We start from the raw sequence: 9,443 nt of genomic DNA on the forward strand, positions 1-9,443 counted from the left end.
GATTAAACAATCCAAGAGTGTTTATTTGGATTTGAGTTGTCAGTAGGCTGCATGGACATGTGTATGCCAGGCACTGTAAAAACAAAAAGGTAGACACAAAGCTGAATATAGAAAAAAGAAAATTTTATTGACATAAACATCTCAAACACATAAAGCAGTGCAGAAAAGCAACACTAATCTTGAAGAGAAAACTGTAAAATATTTTGCAGGTCAGTTTTAAGATGTGAATTGGCACAAATCTCTGCTGAAGATGGTGGACATCGAAGACAGACAACAATCGTGCCCAAAGGTCTAAGAGACAGTAGACAGTGTTCGTGGCATTCAGTTTTGCAATATGAAGACCTTTTTCTAATGTCAGACCTGAATGGCCTGACATTCAAATAAAAGTCATTGGGAAATATCTCACAAGTACATTCAATAATTGACTCATTAATTGACAATGGACACACTCCAAAAAATGTTACGTCATGTCTTTGTCCTTTAGATTTGCTTGACAACAAGTGTGCAGTATTGCAGTTTCCTCAACACAGTGTACAGATTTTCACCAACTATACCTTCTAAAAAAAAATATGGTGCGAATAACCCCAAACATGCAATCAAACATTTTAGATTGGGCTTTTTCACAACCTTGTTAGGTTTCCAGACTTCCCAGTTGTGCAGTATTTTCAGTGTGAGGATTCAGTTGAGCTGAATGGCATCCATCTGGCAGATCCGTTTATAAATGTGATTACAAGGAACATCAAACCATGTCTTTGCGTGGCTGTCTAAGGTGGCGCAGTCCTCTCCATGTACCCCTCCTGACTGGTGGTTATTTGGCTCTGAGCTCCACTGATCCCAGTAACTGTGACAGAGGGAGAGAGGAGGAATCAGGGATAGATTGGATATAAGCTAATACCAACAACAATTCGGACACGAGAAAAACAGGCTCACCTCACCCAAGCCTTTGATTCATTGGTTACATTTTTGAACTCTGATTTATCTCAGGTTTTGATTGCTGTGTGTCTGTCTTTCATTTGATGGTGCAATTGTAGCTTTATTTATACCGTATTTATGATTTTTTTTTGTTATTGTGCTTTTGATGGTATAGGTGCTCCCTGGACAGTTTATTCAGTGTCATCAAAATTTCAAATGAATGCAGGATAGCAGTTTTAATATAAACATAAACAAATACATGATTAATGCTTTAGATATTAAAATCAGATGGTACTTGTGTTGCAGTGTTGTGTTGTCCACCCATCTCCAGTCTCCCTCAGTCTCTATATCAGACAAGCCGATCCAGAAGTGGTAATCAAATCCGCCGATATTCTTGGCTTCTTTTTCCAGAGCGTCCTGAAGTTAAACACACACACGCACACACAAACACAAAGGTTGGTAAATCATTGATTTACTCTTGCCCTTGTCCCAAACCCTAAATCCTTAACCCAAACCAGATTTTAAAGGTCTAGTAGTGTGTAGGGTTCAGAGGCATCTGGTGATGAGGTTTGCAAAACTGCAACTTTTCCCATGTGCCAAGAGTTGGAGTCCTCAACATGGCGATAAACAATCCAGACCAAACTGACCTCATGTGAGCTGAAACCTGAACCTGGCCAGTCCAAGATCATCACACAAAATACTGAGCCTGGCTGCTCTCGCTCCTTAGTCAATCATTCATTCATTCATTTCCGTAACCACTCATCCTCTTGAGGGTTGTGGGGGGTGCTGGAGCCTATCCCAGCTGACATTGGGCGAGAGGCAGGGTACACCCTGGACAGGTTACCAGACTATCACAGGGCTGACACATAGAGACAGACAACCATTCACACTCACATTCACACCTACGGACAATTTAGAGTCACCAATTAACCTGCATGTCTTTGGACTGTGGACATTCTGGGTTACTGCAGAACAACATGGTGGACTCAGTGGAAAAAGGACCTGCTCCATACGTAGATATAAACTGCTCATTCGAATGTCACAAAAAACAACAATACTCAGTTTCAAGTGATTCTAAACTAATTAAAACATAGTAATGAATATTATATTTAATTTCCACCAGTGGATGCCCCTAAATCCTGCACACTAGACCTTTAAACTAAACCCTTAGATCAAGACTTAATCTTTAACAGTCCTTTATAGAAACACAATACAATAACAGTAACAATACAAACACTCAAAACACACACACACTTTCTCATTGTGGTATTATACTGGTGAGGATCTTCATTTACAGCAACCGAAACACACATCTTTAACACTCTGAAGTGCTGCTGTGTAATTTCCCTAACCCTAACATTAAAATTTAAAGCATATTTACATTCGTAAATCTGTATTTGGTGACTTTCCATCACTTGTCATACTTGTTGAAACTGTCACTATATTCTCACTCCCTGGTCTACTGCTTTGTTACATCTCACAGCAGATATTTTGACTTGTCATAGCAAGAAAAGTGGTAATAATAACATCAATAATGGCTCCGCTCTATTCAAGTGTTCCAGTAAGTCATGGTAGTCATGTTTTTTGATTATGTGTGTAGTTTAATTGTAGCTTGGATTCTCTCTCTTTTGTTTTTTATTTATTTTTGATTTTTTTGGAAGAAATTTGGACATGTCACGGTAGGAAGCGCACGAGTGTAAATGATGGAATTAATGACGGGTGAATTCCATGTGGCTGCTTCAATTTCAGGGTCCTGGTATTGTGCATGCTGGCTCACTGTCACACTGTTATTATGGCTTACTGGGATGCTAAAATAAAGCAGAGCCATCGTTAATGTTATTAGTAACAGCTGTGCTTTTCCTGCCTTGACAAGGTAAAATGTCTGTTGTGAAAAAGGACCTTAACTTCTAACCTTAAACTATCCTTATGCAAAAATAAAGAGCAGAGAAGTGACCTTGCCTTGTGAAGATGTCTTTGTGTTTCCCATCTTTACACACGCACAAACACACAAACACACACACCCACACACACACACACACAGTAACTGACCCAATTAAGGGGAACGAGGAACACCTGCGCCGGTCAGCAGGGCTCTGCAGACAAAGTGTTCATTACTGTCTGTGGAGTTTGCTGATACAGTGAGTTGTGATCACTTCACACACTCACCACACATACACACACACACTCACATGTTGTTCCATGGTGTGCAGTATGGTAAGATGGCTGCCCATCTCTGCGCAGTTATCTCTGCTCTGAAGCCAGTCTAGCTTGTTACTGCTGAAGAAGTAGCACTGATCCCCGATCTGAATCCATTTTTCAGGACACGCCCTGCACTGCTTCACTGGTAATGAGAGAGAGGGCAAGATAAAAAGGAATAAGGGTTAACAGTAAATCAAAGACAGCCGAAAATGAAGATCGTGTATTCGTTTGATCTACATCCTGCCACCTGTCTTTGAACAGCTCTGTCCCAGAGCGGTGTAGTCCTCACACAGCTGGATGTAACGTTTCTGCACCGAGTTCAGTTTAAAACCCAGAGATGAGGAATCCAGGGGGGCACTTGGCACCGGCCTGCCAATCACTGAGAAGAAAAATAGATAGAGACATTACATCTTTGATCTGATGATGGTGATAGATAAAAAGTTAAGGGATAACCAAAGTTTCTACAGTTCATCCTCTGGGGAACATGAACATCTGTACAAAATTTTATGCCAATCCATCCTGTGAGTGTTGAGATATTTCAGTCTGGACCTGCATCGCCACCCAGTAAAGCACAACTATAATCTAATGTAATTTTCATACTGTTGTGTTTTCTAATCCACCACTAACTTCTCCCTCCTCCAACATATGATGCTCCTCTGTACAGTCTGTGAATCTCTCAGGTTTTATTGCTGCTGTTGCTGAAATAATTGAGTTTATATGAGCTCCCTTGCGGCTGTGAAAAAAAATTATCATTTACAATATGAACTTTCTCTGGTTTCATTGCCAGTTATTTTTCCACATTTGTGTTTCCTCTGTTTACTCCCCTTTGCCAATTAAAAAAACATATCCCCGATGCTTTCTAAGAAGAGTAATTGATGTAATACAAGTCATTAATACAGATAATATGTACATGTGTATGTGGCTTTCATTGTGGTCAGGTTCAGAGGAATTAAAGATCAAGCTACTTACTGTCTTTTCGTTTTATCTTAATTAACTGTAAGCAGAAAGTTTTGTTGTGGTTAGTGAATCGCGTCAGAGTTAGCATGTTTTACAGAAATGAGCAGTTCTTGATAAAACTAATGACATGTTAACATTTACTGGAAAGCCTGCTGATGTAAAAACACAGGTGCAGGTGCTGCACTGAGGTTCACACAAGGTGTCCCACATATACTTAGATACCACAAAACCATCATGTCACACCCCTGCTATGAACTGTATCTTTGTGAAATCAGATGTTAAAATGTGCTGCATTTTTTATACAGCAAATGCAGGGGGGCACCTCCATTTACCCCCAAAAACATCTGCCAACACACCAGATGTTGTAGTGGTTAATGAAGAGTCCAAAAATGTGCTTGATTTAGAGGTAGTCCGCACCTTTGCCTCTAACTTAAAGAGGACCTTTATGATCAAGGTCATTAAATACCAACCACTCCTAAATATCTCAGATGAGTTAAAGTTGGAAACTACTTGTTTTAAAATTTGGCAGCCTCAGACACATTCACAGGTTGGTCTTAAGAGGACTTCAGCATCTTAGCATGCCAAAAAAATCAGGCTAAACATCTTGCAAATTACTGCCATCACTGGCAGCAGCCATGCACGGCAAAGACATTGTTACTTGTATCCCTGACAACTGAGTAGCCTACTATGTTTTCTGTTGTGGAAACTTATGTCACTCGTCCATGATTTAAATGTATTCCACTGCAAGTTCATTATTTGAGTCCTTGCATTGATTCTTTTTATGTGGACATGAATAAATTGTTAAAATGTTTTGGATGTCCAAAAAGAGGTGTGGCTGGCTGCTGAGTCTCTCCGAGTCAGGAAGACAATTATTGATCCCAGCTCAAGATGTATGTTGCTGTCTTTAGTACGGTAACTGTCTTGTAGTGTTGAATTATTGAAGTTGGCTTAGGTTTAACAATGTGGATTTGTTTTCAGTGTTTTGTGTTTATTCATATTTATACATTTAAGTATAAGTGTTGACAATACTCTAACAACAACAATTATTTCCGGGTAGAAGACTGGTCACTGATGGGAATTGTGGAGATATGTGAAATCGGCACACTTATTTATTTCTGTTGTCATTTTTCAGCTGTAACTGTAAAGTTTAAAGATACATAGTTAAACATGGTGGTCCGACCAATTTGACGTTTCTGCTGTGCTTATTTTACAAACTGTGTTGCTTTGTGTCTCTCATTAACCAAACCTACCAGTATGCAGGCTGCAGCAAAACATGTTTTAGCCACGAAAGAAAAAAACAAAAACCTAAAAGGAACCACACACCAAACAAATCAATATCAATTTAAGTGTGCGCTATATTTAGAATGTTTTCTCCGCTTTATCTTACACACCAACCAATCAAGGCGACAGTAGACCAGCAACTGTATTTGTCAATAGAGTCTCTTGGCTTTAAGATAATGGAGTGCCCCAAGGTTGAGCTCTAAAACCCAGACATGAGTTAGCATTTTCCCTCGTCTCAAAGTCAATGTTTTTTTTAAATGGGTTTTTGGTGAGATACCTGAAATAAGGTCTGTGGTTCACACAAGCTTTAGGGACTTTGAAGCTTTTGGAACATCATCATGGCCACCATGACTTTACAGCTGTGCTTTTGGGGCAATGTGAGGTCGTGGCACCGTGGTGTAGTTCGTATACAGCCTAACATTAGCTTTTTACCTCTGGCGTTTCCATTTACATTAAAAATTCATGAAAGAGTGTGTCAGTATCATAAACATTTGTTTGCCAAAGAGCTTATTTTCTGCAATAGTCCAAAATCCAAACTAAAATCCCACTGATTTTTGATGAAGGAACCAGGGTGACGCTAACTTCCACGTCAGCATACAGAAAGACGTCTTCCCAGGAGCACTCTGTGGCTTCAGTTCTGCATCAGACAGGGCTGTTTGATGGCAAGGTAAACTAACCAACTGAGGTAGCTTCTGCTCAGCGCCTTTTCATTTAATGTACGTGACATGGGTTAACTACCTTGAAGTTATTGTAAGCAAACAGCGTGATTTGGCCTATGCTGTTAAATTATAAGTTCCAATGTGCCTTTGCAGTGAAAAAAAGGACGGTCTTTAATGTCGTTGACCATCATTTTTATGTATGGGCGTCTTTGCCTGGCGCCCCTTAGAGTCTAGGATCACCACTGAGCAAATGTGTGTTACTGTGCAGCTAATGTATCATTAGAGCAAATAAAGAGCCCACCTAAGTAAACAGAAAACATTTACATTACCGCCTTACCTGACCCATGGTAGTGATATTTAACTGCTGGGAATATTAGCCAATTTATCATGATAAAGTATATTATGTGTGCTTCTACGCCATATTCATAAAGTAAGCCTCTATCGAGAGTCTTGCAATATGTTACGGATCTAGTTGTCATAGAAAGTGTTAGATGTTTCTTTTTACTTCCTTCTCTTGTTGCAAGTCATCATTTTCAGATACTAAAATTGTACTCAAAAGCCTCTCTGTGTGTGTCTATGACTGTGACTGTGTGTGTGTGTGTGTGTGAGTGTGTGTGTGCCATGGTGGTGGTAATAGATCAAGCTCGTACATCCCCAGTGGTGTTTGTTTTAAATGAGAGAGTGTCCTCACAAGCACATTATCAGGCAGAGCTGCCAGAGCCTGTTGGCCCTGCAGGAGAAATATTTCACAATTATGGACTTTTGTGCTTTTTCTATTACATGACCCTCACCGGACTGGAGAGAGCGCTTTATCTTTTTTATTGCCAATTATAGGTGTCCAAAAGCGCACTGAGCTGAAATAAAGAGAGAATAATCAGCGAGAGTGAGACTCACAGGCGGAGAGACAGACAGACAGGCAGATATACATACTCAGGCTGGAGGGCAGGAAGAACAGGAGGTTGTTTATACTTACAGAGCACAGTGAGTGCTATGTTGGCACAGATGGAGGCCAAGAAGCCAATAAGCAACAGGAGAGCAGTCCGACTCCTCAAACACTCAACGCCCTGCTTCAGTCCCTGGGAGCCTGATTAGACACAAAACAGTCCGCAGCATGGAAGCTGTCAATTCACCATTTTTTAATCCTCTGGTGCAGCTGTGTTAAGTGCAGAACATTGTGGAGCAGAGCCATTTGACCGGAATTTATCTTCATAACATTTACAATTCCCAAAAGATAACACTGAACGTCTGCTGGAAAGTTAGGTCAAGTGTTTATTTGTGTCTCTTGCTGCCGAATATGCACACAGACACAAAAATGCATGTGCTCTGTATTCATGTAGAGAGATTCAGTTGTAGCAAAGTATTCACATCCCCCACTTGGGTAAAAGCAGCAATACCACAGTTGTAAAAACACTCAATTACAAGAAAATAATAGAAATATAATCAGCAAAATGTGCTTTAATTATCAAAAGTAAAAGCTCTCATAAGGCAGCAAATTGCCTTTATTGCTAATGCATTCACATATATGCAGTATTATGATGTTATAGTAGGTTCAGGTAGAGACGATTTACTATTTCACATAGTCTTGAAAGTTTGATTTATTATGGTGCATCATATGTTATAAAATTATATGTTTTGCGTGTAAAATCTCAAACTGTAAAGTAAATAAAACTGTCAAAAATTGAAGGGAAGTGGAAATGCCATAAGGCCACTCAAATTAAGTAAAACTACCTCAAAGTTACACCTCAGAACAGAATTTGAGTAACTGTTGTCATACAGTAGATAAACCACCCAATACAGAATATGAAATAAATGGAACTGGCTCCAATGCAACCAGCTACAACATTAAAGGGACAGTTCACCCCCCCAAAAACCCTAACCCTAACGCAGAAATACATATTTTTCCTCTTACCTGTAGTGCTATTTATCAGTCTAGATTGTTTTGGTGTGAGTCACTGAGTGTTGGAGATATCGGCCCTAGAGATGTCTGCCTTCTCTCCAATATAATGGAACTAGATGGCACTCAGCTTGTGGTGCTCAAAGTGCCAAAAAATACATTTGAAAAACTCAACAGCAATGTCTTTCTCCAGAAATCATGACCCGGTTACTCAAGATAATCCACAGACCTTGTTGTGAGCAGTTTCATGTAGGAACTATTTTCTCTCTACTGGACTACACCCGCCAACCACATCACCTCATCCTCCTCAGCTGAGCTGTAATGTTAGCTAGCTCAGTGGTGCTATAGCTCGCAGTAGATACATGCTTTCTTCTGCGCAATGGTAGTTGGTGGGTGTAGTTCAGTGGAAAGAAAATAGTTCCTACTTAAAACTGCTCACAACAAGGTCTGTGGATTATCTTGAGTAACCAGGTCATGATTTCTGGAAAGAGACATTGCTGTTGAGTTTTTCAAATGTATTTTTTGGCGCTCTGAGCACCACAAGCTAAGTGCCATCTAGTTCCATTATATTGGAGAGAAGGCAGACATCTCTAGGGCCGATATCTCAAACACTCTGTGACTCACACCAAAACAATCTTGCATGATAAAAAGATAGAAGGAAGAGTATGTATTTCTGATTTTGGGGTGAACTGTCCCTTTAAAATACAGCTTCCATGCTGATGGCTTAGTGATAATAATTCAATAATGCTGCCTGTGTATAGTAAGAACTTTTAAACTTTAGACACATTTTGCTGATACCTGGGTAATACATACACAGTAAGCAACATTTACTGGAGTAAAGTAGTCTGCTACTTTTACTTAAGTAAAGAATCTGAATACTTCTTTCACTGCTGTATATAATGGAGTCCAATAAAGTATAATATCTCCCTCTGAAATGTAGTGAGGCAGAGGTTGCATCACAAAGAGGAAAAGTAAACACTGTCACTGAGTACAGAGCTAAGTGTACGTGTACTCTATGTTGCACCACTGGCTCTTACACACAAGGATTTTCTCAGTATCTTTGTCACATATTTAATCTTAAAATACCGTTGCTGTGCTCGTGAATGAGATTGTTCCCTCCTGTTGGTTCCTCTGTGAACTCCTGCAGGCCGGTGTAGTTGTCTCTATCCATGGCTGCGATGCCCTTGTTAACACTCTGTCTCTCTCTCCACTGTACCTCCTCTGGTCCCTGAAGGCGTCAGTATCTTCTCTCCCAAGCAGCAATATTTCTCGTTGAAATTAAATTTGTCCCTGCTGGTTGATTTATCGAGGCACGTCCACCCTGCCCGCAACACTGCTGCAGTGCTGTGACAAATGTGCTCAGTTTAACTGTCCTGTACCTACAACTAAATAATTCCAGCGTTCTGTTGAGTGTTTTCTGGAAAAGAGGAGAGTCTGTTAATCCAAAACGGGATGTTCTTTCCTCACTTTGTTTGCTCTGTATTTCTGCCTGTTGCTGTGGTCTTGCACTGTCGGCTTGCCCTGTATTGCATAATCCAGTA

The 9,443-nt window shown here is 40.1% G+C and overlaps 1 protein-coding gene across 1 annotated transcript; it reads right to left on the reverse strand.

The window, feature by feature from the left end:
* Positions 1-106: 106 nt before the first annotated feature.
* cldc1 (C-type lectin domain containing 1) lies at positions 107-9,405 on the reverse strand. The gene is made up of 6 exons (XM_050047494.1): positions 8,989-9,405; positions 6,982-7,092; positions 3,359-3,490; positions 3,102-3,253; positions 1,208-1,329; positions 107-841 (listed from the first exon to the last, which is right to left on the reverse strand). The coding sequence occupies exons 1-6, from the start codon at positions 9,071-9,073 to the stop codon at positions 679-681; spliced, it is 765 nt and encodes a 254-aa protein (XP_049903451.1). The 5' UTR covers positions 9,074-9,405; the 3' UTR covers positions 107-678.
* Positions 9,406-9,443: the final 38 nt, after the last annotated feature.

The sequence above is a fragment of the Epinephelus moara genome, chromosome 6 (assembly GCF_006386435.1).
Source record: "Epinephelus moara isolate mb chromosome 6, YSFRI_EMoa_1.0, whole genome shotgun sequence".
Classification (NCBI taxonomy): Eukaryota; Metazoa; Chordata; class Actinopteri; order Perciformes; family Serranidae; genus Epinephelus; species Epinephelus moara.

Bases quoted from the DNA above. Each gene is read 5' to 3' on its own strand.
- cldc1 (XM_050047494.1), bottom strand. From the start codon at position 9,073: ATGGATAGAGACAACTACACCGGCCTGCAGGAGTTCACAGAGGAACCA. The intron at 7,093-8,988 runs GTATTTTAAGAT...GTGTCTAATCAG, and splicing joins CATTCACGAGCACAGCAACG to GCTCCCAGGGACTGAAGCAG. The intron at 842-1,207 runs GTACCATCTGAT...CCTCTGTCACAG, and splicing joins AACACAACACTGCAACACAA to TTACTGGGATCAGTGGAGCT.